This window comes from Pristis pectinata, chromosome 1 (assembly GCF_009764475.1).
Source record: "Pristis pectinata isolate sPriPec2 chromosome 1, sPriPec2.1.pri, whole genome shotgun sequence".
NCBI lineage: Eukaryota > Metazoa > Chordata > Chondrichthyes > Rhinopristiformes > Pristidae > Pristis > Pristis pectinata.
In genome coordinates this window covers 17,708,258-17,731,577 of record NC_067405.1, presented here as the reverse complement: position 1 = coordinate 17,731,577, position 23,320 = coordinate 17,708,258, and the positions used below count along the sequence as shown (strand labels likewise).

The 23,320-nt window shown below is 41.1% G+C and overlaps 1 protein-coding gene across 1 annotated transcript in view; it reads right to left on the bottom strand.

Annotated features, from left to right (window-relative positions):
- Nucleotides 1–23,320, bottom strand: part of si:dkey-219c10.4 (high affinity cGMP-specific 3',5'-cyclic phosphodiesterase 9A) — a 66,286-nt gene that overhangs the window by 3,578 nt on the left and 39,388 nt on the right. The window contains 5 exon segments of the mRNA XM_052025672.1: nucleotides 1,242–1,346; nucleotides 7,688–7,790; nucleotides 14,026–14,093; nucleotides 15,930–16,022; nucleotides 20,648–20,770. Of these exon segments, the coding sequence (XP_051881632.1) occupies nucleotides 1,242–1,346; nucleotides 7,688–7,790; nucleotides 14,026–14,093; nucleotides 15,930–16,022; nucleotides 20,648–20,770 (492 nt within the window).

Sequence of the window (23,320 nt, the reverse complement as noted above, 5' to 3'; positions counted from 1 at the left end):
AGCTGTAAGGAAGGCAAATGCAATGTTAGTGTTCCTTTCAAGAGGATGAGAATATATAAGCAAGGATGTAATGCTGAGGCTTTATAAGGCATTGGTCAGACCACATTTGGAGTATTGTGAGCAGTTTTGGGCCCCATATCTCAGGAAGGATGCACTGGCATTGGAGAGGGTCCAGAGGAGGTTTACGAGAATGATCCCAGGTAGGAAAGGGTTAATGTATGCGGAGCATTTGATGGCTCTGGGCCTGTACTCGCTGGAGTTTAGAAGGATGAGGGGGGATCTTATTGAAATCTACTGAATATTGAAAGGCCTGAATAGAGTGGACATAGATGGGATGATTCCAGTAGTGGGAGAGTCTAGGACCAGAGGGCACAGCCTCCTTTAGAACAGAGATGAGGAGGAATTTCTTTAGCCAGAGGGTGGTGAATCTGTGGAATTCATTGCCACAACAGCTGTGGAGGCCAAGTCATTGGGTATATTTAAAGTGGAGATTGATAGGTTCTTGATTAGTAAGGGTGCCAAAGGTTATGGGGAGAAGGCAGGAGAATGGGGTTGAGAGCGAAAAATAAATCAGCCACGATCGAATGGTGGAGCAGACTGCATGGGCCAAATGGCCTAATTCTGCTCCTATGTCTTATGCTAATTATATAGGTGCTGTGGAAATTTATAAGAAAAATGTCTTCAGTTCTTTCCCGACACCTCTAAGTGCCACACCAGGACTTGTGCTCTAACCTATGACAGTCAGCCTACAAATCTGTCAGCATAATAGAATGGTGCCACCTATATCTTAGAGTGGACCCAGAGAAGACTACTTCCCCAGACTTAGAACTTCCACTGCTTTGGTGTGAAAACCTTTGCACTGAGCCCTGGTACTAAAAAATTCTCAGAAATTCTTCTGCTCTCTCATTAGTAATGGAATCATGATACTTCTTCCAAGCACAAAATGCTGGAAACATGTCAGGCAACAACTGTGGAAAGAGAAACAACTAATGTGTCAAGTTCCAGAACCCTTCATTGGACCCTTCAATCATATTTCTTCTAAGCAAACTATTGGGAACTGGATGATACGATATGACTAATTCCCATTAACCTTTGGGACAGAGGTCCCTGAATAGCCAATACATGTTTTAAAATGTTTTTTTTTGTCTGGAAATCTCAGTGTTCATTCCAGCACTCAGTTTTCATTGAAATACAGCAAATCACTTCAGAGTGTTCCCATTGGGTAAAATAAAGCAGAGTACCTGGTTGAAAAATTCTTGCAGCAAGCAATCCAGCCATGGTTCAGCCACATCCATGGGACGTGCTTCATTGGAAATGTCACTGACTTTTATTATAATCATTGTAAGCTGTAAAGAAATGATATTAAAGAAGTCCCATGGATGAAGAAGCTTTATCTAATCGTCTAAGTAGAAATGTGAAAATATTTCACCGACAAGGAATATTTAATCACAGTTGTGAGACTCCTGAAAGTGAAATCCCCATACATATACAATGTTATTTTTAAACAAATAATTACAGACAAACGTAGCATATTAACACAATAATACACGGCAGTTCAATGACTGGACCGGTATCCACAGGCCTAGACTAATGATTTAGGGATTTAAGTTCAGATATTTTGATGAAAAAAAATGGAATAAAAAGCTAGCATTGGTAATGGTCACCACAAATCGAATGGATTGTTGTAAAAGCCCATCTGGTTCACTCGTGTCTTTACTGAAGGAAATCTGTTTCTTAATCTATTCTGCTCAATGGAACTCCAAATTCACAGAAATGCAATTGATTCTCCTTCTGTAGGGGTTAGGCAAGACACTCATTTGTAGGGCAATTAGGGAAAGGCAATAACTGCTGTCCTCAATAGAGATAACCACTTACTACGATAAAAATAAAGATACACAGTGCAACCTCAATATAATCCAAGTGTCGGGGGGACAGCTTTACACCCACATTACAAGCTAACCTTGTTGTAAGTGAGGTTCATATTTATCTAATTTTGGAACCCTCCGTCTTTCTTCAAAGATCTGCAGCTCAGTTCCATTTCCATCCCAATGCCATCACCCAGCAGAATTCTACTGCACCGGCGCTCAAGTATTTAGGCACACACACAAACAGCTTGAACAGATTTCCCCAACATCCACTCCCATTCTCCTCACCCAATCTCCAATGCCGCATCTCACAGCAACAATTTGTCGAAGAGATTCCCAGCAGTGGAACATCAATCCTTTTCCAGAATCTATTGCACCTTTCTTCATATCGTTGTTGAGAGGGACTTTCACAAAGGTCTGTTACATTCTGCTGGGAATATTACTGCCTCCCAGTGACATGCTGAGAACTGTCAAAAAAAATCCCATGTACCTGTACATAGCAAGATATAGAAGCAAAAGCACAGACTATCTGTAGGGAAAGGGTTCCTTGCACACAGACTCTGTCTGGGGGGGGTGGACTCTATGCACCCTGACTCTCCCCAGGGGATGGGTCCACACACACACAAACTCTCCCTTAGGGAGAAGACCCACATTCATCGACTCTCCCTGAAGGACATGCCCCACACAAACAGACACGACACCAACTCCCCACAAGGGACAAGCTCCACACACTGACTCTCACTGGGGATGGGCCACCCAACATTTCTCCTTTGGTGATGGAACACCATACACACCAAATTCCCCTGGACAATGGTATCTGTATGCACCGATTCTCAATATTGTAACCTCAATTCTCCTGACGCAGGAGGAGGCTATTTGGCCCATCAAGTCTATGCCATCTCAAAGAGCAATCCATTCCCCCACTAGTTTTCCCTGTAGCCTATTCTTGCCACAATCCCATCACAGCTACACACTGTGGGAAATTTATAGTGACAATTATCCTACTAACCAGCACATTGGTATTGGTATTGGTTTATTATTATCACTTGTACCAAGGTACAGTGAAAAGCTTGTCTTACAAACCGATCGTACAGGTCAATTCATTACACAGTGCAGTTACATTGAGTTAGTACAGAGCACATTGATGTAGTACAGGTAAAAACAATAACAGTACAGAGTAAAGTGTCACAGCTACAGAGAAAGTGCAGTGCAATAAGGTGCAAGGTCACAACAAGGTAGATCGTGAGGTCATAGACCATCTCATTGTATAAGGGAACCGTTCAATAGTCTTATCACAGTGGGGTAGAAGCTGTCCTTAAGTCTGGTGGTACGTGCCCTCAGGCTCCTGTATCTTCTACCTGATGGAAGAGGAGAGAAGAGAGAATGTCCCAGGTGGGTGGGGTCTTTGATCATGCTGGCTGCTACACCAAGACAACGAGAGGTAAAGATCCATTTTTGGCATGTCAGAGGAAACTGGAGCATTGGAGTAAACCCAAGCAGCCACAGGAAGAACATGCAAACTCCAGACAGACAGCACTGGATGTCAGGATTGAACTTGTGTTGCTGAAGCTCTGCCAGTGTGCTGCCCAAATTTACTCCAAAAAATCATGTAAATTATCTGTGAAAACAGTTCCAATTTCTCCATTCTGGAAAAGTAATGACTGAAATCACTCATCACTGGAATCGTGCCAATAAATCTCTTCTGCACCCTCTTCTGTTCAATACTCCACATGCAGGTTCAACATAAATTCCCTGCCTTTGTGCTCTGTGATCTATCAACGAATTCCAGAATCCCATATACTTCAATAATCAATTACTCAATATTTACAATGATTTGTGCACAGAACTCTCTCTCTGCTATCACATATAACTAGAAGTATCTATCTTTTATTATTCCCCCTTTCTTTCCCTCCACCCCGATCTAATCTCTACACTGATTGAGATCAAAGGAGATGAATATCAAGGGAGATGTGTAACTGCGGCAGAGTCAATGTTTTCAGCTTTATGCCATCACCCAAAGACAAAACTACCTACATATTCTCTTTCTGTCACACACATTCATAATTCAAAAAGCATGAGAAAAGGGAACTGCATTAAATAAGCTTTTACGTAGCACATTATATTTATCCAAGGTGATATTTTAATCAGCAAATACGTAGAAACATGACGTATTTAGGAAATGGCAGTTAGATTTACAGTTGATATATTAAAATTAATACATATTTAAAGGAATCAGCAAGTAGGCTAATCAATAATTAAAATAAATCTTGAAAGCATATAAATAGGTATTTAAACATGTTATGACGCAGCAAAGCTCATTTGTAAAGTTATATTAAGAATAGTTCATGAATGCTTGAATATATTCTCTTCAAATGAGCATTGATGTATTAGAGCAATCAGAACAACACTCAGATACGTGCCACTAAGTTTTGAAGAGAGGTAACTTATTTTCTTTAGAGCATAAAGAGCAGGAATATAGAACAATTCTTTAAAATAGCATGAGAATAAATGGCTTGTGTGGACAGCCTGAAGACAGAGAGGGATACAAAATCGAGGGGAAAAAAAAGTCAGCTCCCTTTCAGGAAATGTTGATATGGTCATGCAAATTTATGTATTTTCCGAAGAAAATAGATGTATCAGATTAATGATCACTGGAGCAGTAAGGAAGATACTGCTTTGGTGAGGTAGCCATTGCTGGTTTACTGTCAAACCTTTTTATGTAGTTTCCCAAATTACCATAGCATTTGTAACAGATATAAGATCCTGGTCTTAGATTGAACTAAACCACCCCCAATCTTATATTAAATTGTATCATATTATGCTCACTGTTCCCCTTGTGCTTCTTGACTAGAAGATTATTAACTAACCCTTTCTCATTGCACAAGACAAAACTAAACATGTTCACTTGTTCATTCCTCGACATTATGATCTAGAAAACACTCTCTTATACACTCCATAAATTCTCCATATTATTACTGCTCATTTGGTTTGCTAAGTCTGAGGCATGATTATTCCATTCCTCTTGTTACTTGAACTTTTTGTTTTATACTATATCCCTGATTAACCCTGGTGCTCAGGGACTGATACACAACTCCCAATATTTTCTTCCCTTTGGTTTTTCCTAGCTCTACCCAAATTGATTCTACTTCTTGGTTTTATGAGCTATGATCCTTCTCTCAACTGCCTTTGCCCATGCCTTATTATAAGGGCTGCCCCTCCTCCTTTTCCATTTTGCCTTATTTCTTCTAAAAGTTAAATATACTGGAATATTTAATTCCTAACTTGGTCACTTTGAAACTACATCCCTGTAATGTATATTGAATCATATGCACTTATTTCTGTAACAGGCCGTCCTCAAGTTATGGACATCCAACTTAATGACACCCCTACCTATGCATGAGCCCCCCTTAATATTATTAAATTCATATGTCTGACAAAATATGATGAAATAAATTAAGACAGGAAATATAATTTAAGTTAAAGCCTCACTGCTGTAATGCACCTACAGGAGAGGAGCTGCTTCATTGGGATGTCATGGTTATTGCCGGCCACTGTTCTTCCTACCTCCCACAGCTGGAGCAGAACCTGTTACACCTGGGATGGGAGGTGGACCAGCCCTGTGGCTTCCTGGTTTCCTGCACTTCATGAGAATTGTGCCTAGGTTCCTCCTGAAACATGGTTGAATAAATGAGACTCAAACTACAATACATGACATTTCCCTGTATTTATGGGGTAGATTTGGTAATAAATTTCCTATGATGGTGAACTGGAGGAAGGGTTTTCAAGCTGGTGTACAGAAGTTATTCACATTAAAGGCAGTACATTTTATTTGATGCAGAGTTAGTGATGCAATATAGTCTGAAGGTCATTTCCTCAAGGTGTTTGATTTCAGATGGTGAACGCCATGTTTTTGTATCGAAAGCAAAAAAGGGAAATTACTGGGCTGTCCTCCCCTGCACGTGAGTGAAGTTCAGACAGATGTAGAGCATGAATCACAAATGGTTAGCGGGCAGGTTCAACAAGTAGTTAAGAAGGCAAACAGCATATTGGCCTTATATCCCTTTTTTCCCTCCTTGTTTCCTTCTTAAGCATACTCCTCCATCCCATGTACTCCTCCATAGACTTGCTTGACCCCAGCTGCCTATACCTGACATACAACTCCCTTTTCCTGACCAGAGCCTCAATATCCCTCATCCTGCCAGCTTTGTCCCTCACTCTAAACAGGGACATGCCAGCCCTAAACTCGCCCTGTCTCACTTTTAAAGCCGTCAAGCTCAAGAGGCTGAATGCTACTTCTGATCTTATTTTTGTGTTCTGGTGAAGTGATAATAAAAAGGATGAGAGGAAAAGTAACCTTCCTGATAAACTATGAAAATGATGATGAGGAAGAGGATGGTACTGAGGAGGAAAATGAGGAGGGGCAAGCCATTCAGAAGGCACTGAACCTAGAGAGAGCCCCATATTCATGTCCACATTCAGATAAAGCAAAATCAGAATGGCATGTGTGCACATCTGTGCTGGCCTTGATGATTAACATGCATGAATAATTTTTGCCACTCCAAGTGTAACTTGTAATAGAGCATTTGAATACGAGGCCACCAGTGGACAGCACAGGAACAATTTCCCAGAACATACAAGAATCATTACTGGATATGGGGCAGGGAAGCACTAGGAATTTGGGACTACAGATGGCAATTATGTAATGGAATGTATGATAAGCAGGTTTCATGGATAACCATGCAGATGGAACATTTATACTTCAGCTGCATTGTGGAATAGTCACTTCATTTAAATGGTTTTGGGGACCAATGAATTTGTTGGTTTTTAATATCTTTTGATCTTAAATCAGGAAAAAACATTATGGGAGATCAGTTCCCAGAGAGTACCTTAAATTCATCAAAAAGGTCTGTTGGAAATAGTAAACACAAAACACGCAGCAGCATCAGTGCACCATACCCTGCCTCCGAAACTTCTTCCACTGGAGTGAAAAGAATGAATTCCCGAGGAGGAGTACCAAGTGCTGATGTTGCTGCATAGCACACGTAATGTCACTGAGTCATACAGCAGGGAGATAGACCCTTTGGCCCATTAAGTCTATGCTATCCATCAAGCATCTAGTTACACTTATCCCATTTTATTCTTCCCACATTCCCATCAATCAACCCCCAGATTCTACCACTCACCTACATAGTAGAGGCAATTTGCAGTGCCCAATTATCCTATCAATCTGCCCAACTTCAGGATGTAGAAGAAAACCAATGCACCCAGAGAAAATTCAAACAAAGAACATGCGCACTCCACATAGACAGCACTGGAGGTCAGGGTTGAACCTGGGTCACTGGAGCTGTGAGGCAGCAGCTGCACCATTGTGCACCCCTAGTTTTATCAACCTACAATGAATATCTCAGCACCAAATTGATCTGAGTCCATAAAGTCAAGGAATAAGGTGGAGATATCATTAACACCAAATACTTACAAATTCAATATTGTTCTTTCAGCCTCATTTTGATTAACTGTTGTCTCTCTAATATTTTGCTTTATGGTTGTGGGGGTGGCGGGCACTTACAAGTGGTTGGGAGAGGCTCTCAAATCAAGTGCAAGGTATTAACATCAGTATTCCAACTGCTCATTTTTCACACTGCATCAGACTCGGGCACTAAGTATGGGACAGAACAAGGACTTGGGCCCTTAGCTTGGGACATCAACACCAAAGACTAGGCATGTACTAAAATTATCAGCCCTGAAGCATCTTCAACTTGGGTAACTCATTAAACAGCTATAAGCAGCAACCCTAAGAGTGTGGTTAAGATCTTGGTACTCACAGTATCCTTATGGTCTTTGTTGTTAAAATCAAACACCGGCAGAATGGATCTGAACTGGTTCAGAATCTCATTATGACGAACCATATCCGTGGCTAGAACACATCTAAAGAAAGGAATATTGTCATCTCATGAACCTGCAGTAGTAAAATTCCTTACTAATGTATGTCAGGAGCAATATCCTAAATACAGTAACAAATCTTGGCCATCTCAAGCACAAGGTGCCTTGCAGATTTGGCTTGCCACCAATGCTTATATACCCAAAGTGGGGTAAAAGCTAGCTTCTCATTTAAAAATTTAGAGTCATATAGCATGGAAACAGGCCATTCAGCCCACCATGTCCATGCTGACCAGTGGGCTCCCATCTATATTAATCCCATCTTCCAGCACTTCCACTACTTTCTATGCCTTGGCTATTCAAGTGTTTGTCTAGTCACATCTTAAATGCTGTCAGCAACACTGCTTCCACCACTCTCAGGCAGTGCATTCCAGATCCTCACCACTCCCTGGGTGAAAAAGGTCCCACCTCAGGTCTCTTATAAATCTGGAGTACGACCGCTTCGTTGAGCACCTTCGCTCCATCTGCCGCAACAGCCAGCACCTCCCGGTGGCCACCCACTTCAATTCCACATCCCATTCCCATACTACATATCTATCCTCGGCCTCCTCTACTGCTACATTGAGGCCAGGTGCAGGTTGGAGGAACAACACCTCATACTCTGCCTTGGGAGTCTCCAATCTGATGGCCTTAACATCGATTTCTTTAACTTCTGGTAACCCCACCCCTTCTTTTTCTTACCCCCTCCCCCCCCACTCCTTTGTCTTCCCTTATTCCTATGGTGCCCTTCCCCCACCTTGATGACCTGCCCATCTCCTCTCCTCCCCCATCCTTTATTCCATAGTCCACTGCCCTCTCCTACCAGATCCCTTCTTCTTCAGCCCTTTGCCTCTTTTCCCTATCACCTCTCAGCTTATTACATCTTCTCCCCCACCCACTACCTTACCCCTCTCACCTGGACTCACCTATCCCCAGCCTGCGTGTGCTCCTCCCCCTCCCCCCACCTTCTTATTCTGGCTTCTGCCCTCTTCCTTTCCAGTCCTGATGAAGGGTCTCTGCCCGAAACGTCCACTGTTTATTTCCCTCCGTGGATGCTGCCTGATCTGCTGAATTCCTCCAGCAATTTTTGTGTATTGATCATTCTCCCAGCCTTATTACTCCCTTTCTGTGTTGCAAAACACTCTGTGGTGCCACAAACTGGGCTGTTGCTGTTGTTATCCCCTGGGAGGCCAAGCCCCAAAACAGTATCAATCCTGGTACACCTACTTGAGAGGGAAATGACCACAAGGGACTCCTGAATTACCTGCCTACCCTTACTGCCCTTCCTGGTCATCACCCATTTCCTCTCTTCTGCCCTGGGGCAGCACGGTAGCATAGCGGTTAGCGTAACGCTATTACAGTGCCAGAGACCCGGGTTCAATTTGTCTGTAAGGAGTTCATACGTTCTCCCCGTGTCTGTGTGGGTTTCCTCCCGGTGGTCCGGTTTCCTCCCACATTCCAAAGACGTATGGGTTAGGAAGTTGTGGGCATGCTATGTTGGCGCCAGAAGCGTGGCGATACTTGTGGGCTGCCCCCAGAACACTCTACAGAAAAGTTGCATTTCACTGTGTGTTTCGATATACATGTGACCAATAAAGAAATCTTATCTTATCTTTCTGTGCCTGTGGCATAACCATCTCACCAAATGTGCTATCTAGCACATTTTCCAAATCCCAGATACTCCATGCCGAGTCCAAACACAGCTTCAGCTGCACTATGTGGCCTGCTAGGAGCTACAGCTGGACACATTTCCCGCACATGTAGTCATTAGAGTCATTGGAAAAGTCCCTGATCACCCACACCCTGCAAGAGGAGCATACCACTGCCCTGTTTTCCATATCCTTTATCCCAGATCCTGCTGCTTGGAAAGAAAGAGAAGAAAAGAAACCCTACCTGATCACTAGTCACCCTCCTCACCAAAGCCAGCATTTTGACCTCAACAGCAACACTTCCACCTCACAAAATGGCCACTCCCATGATGGCCATTCCCACTCTAACTTGCACTCCTTTTATACCTTCTATAGATACTGGAAGGAGTTACTAACCACTTATTGCACTAAAGCATTGTTGGTGTATGATCAATTTTCATGCCTGGGAGCAGGTTCATTTTTTTCCCTAAAGTGGAAGCAGTTTAGTTGTTGTTAGGCAACGTTACATCTGAATTTTGCAACAGAACCTCTGGATTAATATTCAAAGAAATTTCTCAAGAAAGGTTACTGTTTAGTTTTCTCCAGAGAAAGAAATCTGCCATCCTTCTCTTGTCTAGTCCACACCTGACTTCAGATACACCAATGCAGTTAGCTCTTAGCTGCCTCAGTTCAAGAGCAATTAGACATGGGCAATAAATATCACCATTTATGGATGTTAGGGATAAATTTGTCCCGGTGAGGCAGAGAAAGAATGGCAGGGTGAAGGAACCATGGGTGACAAGAGAGGTGGAACAACTAGTTAGGAGGAAGAAGGCAGCATACATAAGGTGTAAGCAGCAAGGATCAGAAAGGGCTCAGGAGGAATATAGAGTAGCAAGGAAGGAACTTAAGAAGGGGCTGAGGAGAGCAAGAAGGGGACATGAAAAGGCCTTGGCGAGTAGGGTTAAGGAAAATCCCAAGGCTTTTTTCACGTACGTTAAGAGCAGAAGGATGACAAGAGTAAAGGTAAGACCAATTAGAGACAAAGGTAGGAGGATGTGCCTGGAAGCTGTGGAAGTGGGTGAGGTTCTCAATGAATACTTCTCTTCAGTATTCACCAAGGAGAGGGGCCTTGATGACGCATGTGTTGGTAAGGGTAATGTTCTAGAGCATGTAGATATCAAGAGAGAGGATGTGTTGGAGCTGTTAGAAAATATTACGACAGTTAAGTCCCCGGGGCCTGACGGGATATTCCCCAGGCTGCTCCGCGAGGTGAGGGAGGAGATTGCTGAACCATTGGCCAGGATCTTTGAGTCCTCATTGTCCACGGGAATGGTACCAGAGGACTGGAGGGTGTCAAACGTTGTTCCCTTATTCAAAAAAGGTAGTAGGGATAGTCCAGGGAATTACAGACCAGTGAGCCTTACATCTGTGGTGGCAAGCTGTTGGAAATGATTCTTAGAGATAGGACCTATGAGCATTTAGAGAATCATGGACTGATTAGGGACAGTCAGCATGGGTTAGTGAAGGGAAGATCATGTCTCTCAAGCCTGATAGGATTCTTTGAGGAGGTGACCAGGAAGATTGATGAGGGTAGTGCAGTAGATGTGGTCTACATGGATTTTAGTAAGGCATTTGACAAGGTTTCACATGGTAGGCTTCTTCAGAAGGTCAGAGGGCATGGGATCCAGGGACGCTTGGGCAAGTGGATTCAGAATTGGCTTGCCTGTAGAAAGCAGAGGGTTGTGGTGGAGGGGATGCATTCATATTGGAGGGCTGTGACTAGTCGTGTCCCACACGGGTCGGTTCTGGGACCTCTACTTTTTGTGATATTTATTAATGACTTGGATGAGGGGGTAGAAGGGTGGGTTAGCAAGTTTGCAGATGACACAAAGGTCGGAGGTGTTGTGGATAGTGTGGAGGACTGTAGGAGATTGCAGAGGGATATTGATAGGATGCAGAGCTGGGCTGACAAGTGGCAGATGGAGTTCAATCCGGAAAAGTGAGAGGTGGTACACTTTGGAAGGACAAACTCCAAGGCGGAGTACAAGGTAAATGGCAGGATTCTGGGTAGTGTGGAGGAGCACAGGGATCTAGGGGTTCATATCCACATATCACTGAAAGTTGCCTCGCAGGTGGATAGGGTAGATAAGAAAGCTTATGGCATGTTAGCTCTCATAAATCATGGGATTGAGTTTAAGAGCTGCGAGGTAATGATGCAACTCTACAAAACTCTGGTTAGACCACACTTAGAGTACTGTGTCCAGTTCTGGTCGCCTCATTATAGGAAGGATGTGGAAGCATCGGAAAGGGTGCAGAGGAGATTTACCAGGATGCTGCCTGGTTTGGAGAGAGTATGGAGAGACTAAGGGAGCTAGGGCTGCCCCCCAGAACACTACGCAAAAAATGCATTTCACTATGTGTTTCGATGTACATGTGACTAGTAAAGATCTTATCTTATCTTTACTCATTGGAGAGAAGGAGGATGAGGGGAGACATGATAGAGGTATACAAAATATTAAGAGGAATAGATAGAGTGGACAGCCAGCGCCTCTTTCCCAGGGCACCAATGCTCAATACAAGAGGGCATGGCTTTAAAGTAATGGGTGGGAGGTTCAAGGGACATATCAGAGGGAGGTTTTTCACCCAGAGAGTGGTTGGTGCATGGAATGTGCTGCCTGGGGTAGTGGTGGAGGTAGGTACACTGGTCAAGTTCAAAAGATTGTTAGATAAGCATATGGAGGAATTTAAAATAGGGGGATATGTGGGAGGAAGGGTTTAGATAGTCTTAAGCGAAGTTTAAAGGTCAGCACAACATGGAGGGCCAAAGGGCCTGTACTGTGCTGTATTGTTCTATGGTTCTATGGTTCTAATAGCAGCAACATCCCATGAATAAAAAAAACTTTCACAAATGCATGCCCTCTGGTATTAGACATTTCAATCCTGGGGGAAAAGATACCGGCTGTCTACTCTATCTATGCCTCTCATAATCTTATAAACCTCTATCAGGTCTGCCCTTAGGCTCCACCGCTCCAGAGAAACCAACTCAAGTTTGTCCAACCTATCCTCGTAGCACATGTCCTCTAATCCAAGCAGCTCTCTCCAAAGTCTTGACATCCTTCCTATAATGGGGTGACCAAAACTGTATGCAACACTCCAGATGCAGCCTAACTAAAATTTTATAAAGCTGCAGCATAACTTCCTGACTCTTGAACTCAATGCCTCGACTAATGAAGGCAAGCATGCCATATGCCTTCTTTACCACACTATCAACCTGTGTAGCCACTTTCAGGGAACTATGAACTTGGACCCCAAGGTCCCTCTGCTCATCAACACTGTTAAGGGTCTTGCCATTAACGGTGTACTGTCTCTTTACATTTGATCTCCCAAGGTGCAACACTTCACATTTGGCCAGGTTGAACTCCATCTGCCATTTCTCCATCCATATCTGAAACTGATCTACAGTATATCCCACTATATCCTTTACCAGTCTTCTACACTATCCACAACACCACCAATCTTCATATGATCTGCAAATTTACTAACTCACCAATGTACATTTTCATGCAGGTCACTTACATGCATCACCAACAGCAGAGGTCCCAGTACAGATCCCTGAGGAACATCACTAGTCACAGACCTCCAGCTAGAATAAGTCTCATTGATAAATACCTTCTGTCTTCTACGGGCAAGCCAGTTCTGAATCCAAATGGCCAATTCACCTTGGATCCCATGCATCTTAATCTTCTGGATGAGCCTCCCATGAGGGACCTGTCAAATGTCTTACTAAAATCAATGTAGACAACATCCACAGCCCTAAATTCATCAATCACCCTCGTCACCTCATCAAAAAACTCAATCAAGTTAGTAAGGCATAACTTGCCCTGCACAAAGCCATGCTGACTGGCCCTAATTAGGCTATGGTTTTCCAAATGCTCATAAATCCTATCCCTAAGAATCCTCTCCAGTAACTTCCCTATGTGATAGTTGTGCTTCATTGAATTTGAACAGAAAGTAACTATTGAATAACTGCTGAAATGGCAGAATGCCACATCTTGTGCAGAGCTCAGGAACAGCCTTGCAAAGATTGTATTTGGACCAAGTGATTGTCAAGACGCTTCTTCCTGGATTACAAAATAATGTTAGTCATTGAGAGGTACCACATGGAAACAGGCCCTTTTGCCCACTAAGTCCTTGCCAACCATCAATCACATAATTCACACTAATCCTACCTTATTCTCCCACATTCTAATCAACTCCCTTCAGATTCTACCACTTATCTACACATTAATGGAAACTTACAGTGGCCAATTAACCCAACAACCCACACATCTTTGGGATGTTGGAGGAAACTAGAGCACCCAGAGGAAACCCACACTGTCACAGAGAGAATGTGCAAACTCCACACAGACAGCACCCAAGGTCAGGATTGAACTCAGGTCTCTGGCGCAGCAAGGCAGCAGCTCAACTAGCTGGGCTACTGTGACACCATATCCTCTATGTTGTTGTGCTTGGTGATACTCCTTGATAACTGCAGAAACTCCAGATCTTCCAATTATAAATAACTCACATGAAGAACTAGAAAGGAATCTCCTCAGGAAATTTGGAATACTCACTTTATCATTCCTTCCCGAATTCGCTTATATTGTTCAGTTGTCAAATTTCGGAATATGTTGTTTTCAGGCTGAGGGTGCCAGGAAAAGGAAAAAAAAATTACAGCCGAACTAGCATCTGTATGTCTCTTGTGTCTCCTGATTATCAATCATAACTGAATTCACTAACACCAACTCTGAATGATTACTGACAAAGTGCATGATTTGTAGCATTCACTAAAAACTGGAGTGAATCACAGAATAAGATCCTCAAAATGCTAATAAATATGGATGAAACACAAGGATCCTCAAAATCTTTTTTAAACAATTTTAACAGATTCTTGTGATTATAATCCCAAAAAGTTTGGTAAAATTTTAAAATTGGTGAAATTATAAAATATGGCCCTCAGAATGAATATATTTGAGGAACACAATTCTTAAAATGCAAGTGAAAACCTTCAAATCTCATACTTTAAAACTAAAGCTAAAACTATGGTTTTAGGCCAACGCCAACAATTATAACTAATTTCCACAAAACAGATGCAGGAAGAATACTTTGAAATAAATTTTGTCACTGTCAGGGAATCTAAAAGTTGAGTAAGTTGACCTGAATCATGCGTTGTGTCCTGGTCTTAATCTCTATGAATTTCTGGCCTTCTTTGTACAATCCATTTCATGGCTTCACACAAGGAAAAGATACTGTATAACTAACACCATTAAAGCACAACTTAAATGGTTGCAAACAATCATCTACGTAAGATGAAGGAAAACAGACATGTTTGCAGCACCATGTTGTTACTGTGTTTATTATTCAAAATAATTCATCATTTTTATCACTACTTATTACAGAATTTTATGGTGAAGTCAACCATTACCCAATTGTAAGTTTGTTTCTCAGAATCCTGAAAAAATGTCAAATACTGTCCACAGAAAGTGGATGTTAGCACTAACAAGGCTCTTTCTACCCTGAAGAATTGTGAAGGATAAATCTTCGATGATATTTAAAGAGGAAGTAGATACACTTTTGAAAGATCAGGGAAATGAGGGCCATGGGGAACTAGCACAGAGGGGGAGATGAGACCTGGGGCAGGTGAACCAGGATCATATTGAACAGCAGGCTTGAAAGGCCAAGTGATGTACTCCTGCTCCTATTTTTTATGTTCCAATAGTTAAAAAAAAGCAAACATGTAAAATGGAATCGGCCATTCAGCCCATTGAGCCTTGTCTGCAGCTCAGTTAGGTAATAGAAGATCTATAGATCAACACCCTTTACACCCCTGAATTCCACATCCCTAGATATATTTATCTAATCTGATTTAGGAATCTCAAAACTGATAGAGAAATAAGCTCTAGTTGTTGACTATGCTTCTGTGAAAATATAATTCTATTTCTAAATGACATTTGTTTTAATCTGAAGATGATTGTTTGGAATAAAGCAAGATCGTAACTTTCTTGGGAGTTTAGGAGCTATAAACTACATGAGCGTAAGCTGCAAGGCCTCCACAATGAGTAGCAATTAGAAGCGAAATTAGTGAATGGTATTGGCTTGAATACACACCATTTCACTGGAGGTGCAGGGTTTGATATTTAAAGTGGAACAAAGTGAAAGCAGCCATGTCAGGAATATCAGAGACACAGAGGCTATATTGTCTGCATCTGCCACCTTGACATTAACCAAATGCTGAGGCATTTGAACACTTAACCACCAATGTCCAAAGACAAGCATTTCCTCAGAACCTGCACGGGCAGGACAGCTGCAGATCTTTCCCACCTGCTGAAGGTCCTCAGGTGAAAGCTATAACCACATTTAAACTGACAGAAACTTGTCTGCAAGGGGAAAGGTGTTCTAAAATGAATACTGAGGTTAGCTTAATGTGCATATTAAGATTTTAACCAACGTCCTTCTCTATGTTTATTGCCAAAATTACCTTTTCCAGGATCTTAAAGGCCACAGAACAGTGATGGTTCTCCAATGGAGAAATGTCATTGTATCTCAATGCCAGTTCTGTACGAGCATTTATCTAAATGGGAACAAGCAAACAGATATTTAATATTGCACAAATCCTTCTGTATTAATACTTGGTTCAAAGAAAGAGTGCATTTTATTATCAGTAGATAGTAATAGATCCAACTTCTACTTTGCATTCAGATTTCCACTTCAAAGATTCAAAACAGCAATGGTATTTAAAAGGAATTTTATTTTGCTACAAGTCTGAGTCATTATAAAGTTTTCTGGAGGTATACTAACTCAGTTGCACCATTTCCTGAATCATATGACCTTACTATTTTAAACTGACTGCTTGTTAAGTTAAAAAAAACAAAGAATTTTGAAGTCTTGACATAATAATTAGGAGATTATTCTCAATAGATTATTCTTAATGGATTAAATTCAAACAGATTCTGCCCCCTAGCAACTAGTTTCTCTGCATTTTATGCATTGACAAAAACGGTGGCCCAATTGCTCAGTTATCTGACATCAGGCCAGATCGTGCTTACGCAGCACAGCAGGCTGTGATGGTGACCAGATCTCAGGCAGAGTCTGACAGCTCACTGCTCTTTTCAAATGTCTCTAATATTTAGAAACATTTAAAAGCTAATTAAGTGTATTTAAGAAATTTTTCAAAATGTATCAAAAAAATAATAAATTTAGATAGAAATATTATGTTATCAAAAAGGTAATAAAAAAATTACAGGGGGATCTTGATCAGCTGAGTAAGTGGGCCGAGGAATGGCAAATACAGTACCTCGCTATTCCTCTTTTGTACCTTATGATTCCTCTTTTGTACTAATTTAATTTATTTATTTATCGGTAACTTATAGTTATTTTTATGTCTTGTACTGTACTGCTGCCGCTAAACAACAAATTTCATGACATACGTCTGTGATAATAAACCTGATTTTGAGTTTAATTCGGCTAATTGCGAGGTGTTGGGTTTTGGAAAGTCAAATCCAGGTGGGACTCGACAGGGCCCTGGGGAGTGTTGTGGAACAGAGGGAACTTGGAGTACAAGTACATGGTTCACTGAAAGTTGAGTCAGGACATTGAATATAAAAGTTGGGAGGTCATGGTGCGGTTGTACAGGACGCTGGTGAGGCCGCACTTGGAGTATTGTGTTCAGTTTTGGTCGCCTTGCGAGAGGTTGTTAAGCTGGAAAAGAGTGCAGAAAAGATTTATGAGGATGCTGCCAGGACTTGAGGGACTGAGTTGTAGGGATAAATTGGACAGGCTAGGACTTTATTCCTTGGACTGTACAAGATTGAGAGGTGATCTTACAGAGATATATAAAATCATGATGGGCATAGATAGGGTGAATGCACTCGGTCTTTTTTTCTCCAGAGTTGGGGTATTAAGAACTAGAGAACATAGGTTTAAAGGTGAGAGGGGAAAGATTTAATAGGAACTTGAGGGGCAACTTTTTTTTGTGGTATCTATGTGGAATCAGCTGCCAGAGGAAGTGGTTGAGGTAGGTACAATATCACGTTTTAAAAGACAATTGGAAAGGTACATGGACTGGAAAGGTTTAGAAGGTTATGGACCAAATGCTGACAAATGGGACTAACTTGATGGGGCATCTTGGTTGGCATGGACCAGTTGGGCCGAAGGGCCTGTGTCCATGCTGTATGGCTCTAAAACACATGTATAAAGTGAAATAAAGAAAAATAATCAAAAAATTTAACATGGTTGTCTTTCTAAAGAAGATTGATGACCTTTTTGACAAAGGTTAATGAACTGGGTGACAGGTCATACAACAGCAATAGTTGGTGTAATGGTCAAGAACCTGATGGAGAATACATCTGACCTTCAGCTCAGTACAACATGGGGATGTCGCTGGAGTCAGTGGTGAATCCAGCAACAGAACAGAAGATTATATCTAGTATCTGTTCACCAGCATATCCCCAATTTCTGCATTGCAGTACACAGTACTGCAGGTTGAAGATACACTGAATTTCAGAGGGTAGAATGGCAGTGATTCCCTACAGAATCATCACCTACATTGAAGCTTGATCCAGCCCAATATTAACCTGCTTTAAAGTTTCACTCTTCCAAATGACTTAACCACTATTATGATGAGCATTTGGATAAGTTTTGATTTATCATTTGGAGGTCAGAGGTTGGTCCAAAATGTGAATTATCCACTTTTAAACTTCTAGTTAAAAAATAAATGATAGGGGAATACCTCCATTATATTACATTCACACTATAACTGTACAACAGGTGTGCACTTATTTTGCTTGTAGCTATTGTTCAATGAAGGTGGTAGACTCACTTAGAAACCTGATAACTGTAAAATAGATCAGAGCTATTTCTGAAATGACATATATGTTTGTCTTCAGATCACCAGTAAACTTGATGTTTACCCTTGTGAGATAGTCATTAGGTTATGCAAATATATGGACAAAGCTGTCATATCTGATGACTTTTCTTGTTGTGAATATGTGTCAATCTAGGATAACTCCTCCTATTTTCAGTCTCCCTAATTTCTAAGAGATTATGCATATCGAGTATGTTATGGACTCAGTGAAAGTCCCTTTAAGATAGAGAGTGTGTGTGTATGTGTGTGTGGGGCGTGCTTACGTCAATAGAAGATAAAGGACGTAATGACGTTGTTGAAAAAGTCAGAAGAAGAAGAAAGAGAGAGAGAGAAGGGAGAGAGACACCAGCCTGCTTGTTTTCTCTATCGATGGATAAGAAACAATAACTGTGTTTGCCACTGAAATCCATGTATGGAAGTTGGAAGTAATCCGGTGGAGTTCACTTTGTTGCTGACCTGTAGAAGGAAACAGGTATTTGTGTGTGGACGACCACGGTTCGGATGCTTTTCGGGGTGAGGAAGTCACTACCGAGTAAACACTGAAGTGTCTTTTGGGTTCCATCGTGGAACATTTGGATTTCGTATGTACTCTCTCTATGTTTTTCTACATCTACATCTTATCTTCAGACAACGGTGGTTGTTGAAGAAGCCCTTGCTCATGTTTCACCTTATGGCTTGCAGAACTGAACTTTAAGAACCATTCAGGAACTGGGAGTTTTGGACTTTGTCACACACACACACGAAGAGTTTAGTTTTGGGGTTAACGTTCGAGGTTTAACATTTTTGAATTCTAACATACTAACATTTTTACTTTTATTTTACGTATTATCATAAGTAGTGATTAATAAAATAGTTTTTAACACTGAATCATGCTCAGTGTGTTTCTTTTGTTGCTGGTTTGTGACAAGTAAAAGGAAAAACTAAACTCTAGGCTTGGCAGCGGTTTCTTTCCATCAGAAAGTCCCTCAATCCTTCAAACTGTAAAAGTTTAGTTGCTCTTGGTTAGAGGATGGTCAGGTTTCTGCCAGGCCATGTGAATCCAAAGGTAATGTCATGGAGGCCAGGAGATGCATCTGCGCCATCTCTGAACAACCAATCCTCCTCTATGGAACTTGTGAATAATAAAAAAATAAAAACATGCAAGAGAATGTATTGAATTGATCATACAATGAATGTGGAGAAATATGTGTACTGATTGTAGTTACTGTATATATTGTGAATAAAATATACTTTTGAAATAAAGAATGGTCTATGAATGGTCTTCCAGTGCATGTCGTCCACAAGTGAATGCTTCCGATTGGCATATTCCAAGGTGCAAGGCCATGTGCTGGAGGACGCACTGAAGCTCAGTGCCTTCACCACAAAAGCTCTGTGAAAAAGGAGCACAATCTAGGATCCTGCCATCACTGGACACAGTGGCTGGGTCCTGCATCACAGGCTCTAAAACAGGTACATTGCTTAAAGAGGAAACATGAGCAGAGTTGACACATTGTAAGAGAATGTATTGAATTGACGGTACAATGAAAGTAGAGAAAGATATGTCCTGATTGTATTTACTGTGTATATAATGAATAAAGTACAGTTTTGAAATTAAACAAAATAAAAACAATAACAATTATCCAGGAGTATGTACTAAGATGCATACTAAAACTGGGTTTGGCCAGGGCAGGGGTTCCATGGTAAAGGGGCTCAACTTAGGGCCCTCCTGCCATTGCAAACAAACTAATTGAAGTCTGTGTTAGAACCTCATGAACTATTTGCTTTGCAGTTTTTACACAAATGGTCACTGATGATGTGCTAATGTTAACTAATTGGATTAACAACTTGTTATGTTGAGTTGAATACATACTTTTGACATATTAATAAATAAAGTATATTTTGAAAAAACAAAACTATGAAAACAGAGTTAACTTGCCTTGCTGAATCTCAGATTGGATAATTATCAACTGTTGGAAAGCACAGTGGACTTAAGCCAGCCTACTTAGCCTTTTGATGGACACACACAGCAATACTGGCAATAGGTTAGGTTATGGCTGCCTTTTTGATTTAGTTACTACTCCATTTCATCTGGAGTTTTTTTATTCATTTGAAGCCATTCATAGTGTTTGCTGTGCTTTGTAAGGATTAAAGAAAATTAGTGTATACGCATATGCTTCAAAACATAAAGATGATCAATAAAAGTGAAAAAATGATCTAATGGCAACTTCTGCTGCCTCCAGTTATTGCAATTAATGTATCCAAGTCCTGCTTGATGTATAATTAGCATAACCTTGAATACGAAACAGTGTTATCTAACATCTCTATGTTATGTAACATCAAGCAGATATTGTTACCTGGTATGCATTGTTATATCCTGGATGGTCCAGATCATGGCATATTGCAGAAGTGAGCATGGTCAGTATATCAATGTCATCCATACTGCTTTGAAGATCTGTTAACCAAATCAACCCATACATCTGTAAAATACAAAGAAGGAAACATTAGAAGTTTTCCTTATTCTAGCTCTCCTTCCATTAAATGTCCATGTCCTGTACATAACTCATGATGGGGCCTTGAAAAAAAGATTTGATGTGTTGCGAGTTGGGTTTATGGTAACTGCAACCTTGGAGACTTCACCAGTATTGGAATTCTTAGAGAGTATATTCAGTTTGTACAAGTCTTGCTTGTCCAAACATTATTAGGATTTGGCAACCACTGCAATACTAATTACTTTATCGAATTCTATATTCCAAATTTTCTAACGTAACAGAAGAGCTCTTCATCCCATCAAGTCCATGTCAAGTCATTTCTCTCACTGATCTGTCTTCCTACCATTCCTATCAACTTCCCCCACCTATCTACATCAATCTTTGGGATATAGGAGGAAACTGGAGCACCCAGAAGAAACTCACACAGTTAAAGGGCTACAGGGAGAACATGCAAACTCCACACAAGCAGCACTCAAAGTCAGGATTGAAACAGGGTCCCTGGAGGTGTAGGGCAGCAGCTCTATTGAGTGTGCCACTGTACCACCCCTCCCAAACTCAAGGGAGGAAGAGAGAAAGATCAGTTATGAATGGCACAATGAGTGGCAGTGTAATACTACGTGTCTACACATTTTGGAAGCAAGTGAGTACTACACGATCATGTACAATTTGGAATCTTATGGTGTCATTAGACTACCCGTATGCCTCCATCAGACTACCAGACAAAATGGCAAAAAAGCTGCCAAACGCTGAACCCACATTTTGGAGGGACACTGAAAGCTGAATTTAAAGGGACATGTGTATCAGAACTTCCAAATGATTCTTGCATTTGAGGACCGTTTTTTCCCTGACATTTGAGTTTTCCCTGCCTTACCATGAATAAGCATTCAGAGACTTTGCCGAGTGTCAATCCATCCTGCATACATTTGAATAGAGAAAAAGGATTACTTCAGTGACAATGGAAGTTATAACAATCATGAAATGAACCTCTCATCAAAAGCAGATGAAAGAAAGATTGCATCGTCCATAAGAACGCATGCTCAGCATAGGCTCCACCTGAAGGACAGCACCTCAAAAGACTATTTCTCCTGGCCGTGCATCTCTGCAACATCTTATAACAAAACTAGTTGGAACAGGAGGCTCTGAAAGTCATCACCCCAATTAATGTCCTTGCCTCAGGCTCATTCCAGGGTACCACAGGGGGAATCTCCCATACCTCTCATTCTATTGTGCACTTGCATAATACAAGTCACCAGTGCTCTAGTTCCAGGGTAATCAATATTATGAAACCAATAAGCTATAATGATAGGATCTTGGGTATGCAGCTGTACAACCCAGAACAGCAGCCAGGACCTTTCTCAACAGGAAAGTATTTCAGTTTGCAGCTGGTCTGTGCTTATTGCAACAGGATCACATGGCTCAGTCAGATTTTCACACAGCTTTCAAATGCTTGTTTTATTTGTCTTGGTTGTTAACCAACCTCCACCCCCTCCCCCTCTCCAATCCACCCTTCCTAGAATGTAAAGAATGGAACTTGGATGATGCAAAGGATTTCTGAAACAAAGAGATCCAATGAGATCATTCCAATCTATTCCTGTGCTGGACCAAAACTTCTAGTCAATGGATGATCCTGAAAAGCGTAGATGGTGGGACTCTTTGCAAAGCTTGTATCATACAGAACAACGTGATGTACTTGTTAGGTATAGCCATTATGTTATACTACAACATTGATGGAGTATAAATGTTGCTTGATTATTGTCAGCTCATGTATAGTTGCTGTGCAGGTCCTACTGCAGATTGCCATGTGTTATTTGGCAATCCAATCATGTAGAAATTCTTAAAATGATTCTTTATGTATTTTTTTAAATTTCCCTTCACTTATTCTAGTGTGCAGAACATGAGTGAAATGGTTAGTTGTTGGGAGGTTAGTTTCCTTGTGTTCATATAGGTGAAATTTCTTTACTCAGGGGGTTATGAATTTTTGGAATCCTCCACCTCTGAGGCTCAGGGATGTCCAGTCACTGAGTATTTTCAAGATTGAGCAAAATATTTTTGGATATTAATGAAATCAAGGGATATGATGTTTGGGTGGGAGAGTGTATCAACCATAATCTTAGTAAATGGAGGAGCAGACTTGAGGGCCTATTCCTGCTTTTATTTTGTTCTGTCTATTTTTAAGATTGTTTGGTTGCTTCTTAGTGTTTATCACCAACTTGGAACATCGGAAGCTGGATGAATTTCCTCAACACATAATTAATTTTGTTTTGCTTAGTGTAGATCATTAATTTTGATGGTGCCTAATCATTCTGACATGATCAGACAATATTTTCCATTGATTTTTGTTTTGCAGTATTTCTTCACCCCTCCCTTCCCTGATCCCTTTTATGGGGTTTACTCCTTGCTTGTGTTGTCAACCCCTGCAGTGTGAGCCTCAGTCATACCTATTTTATTCATTTTTTTGGAATGAGAGCATTGTTGATAAGGTCTGCATTTAACTAACTAAGCTTAAGACTGTGGTAATATATCATCTTCTTGAAATGC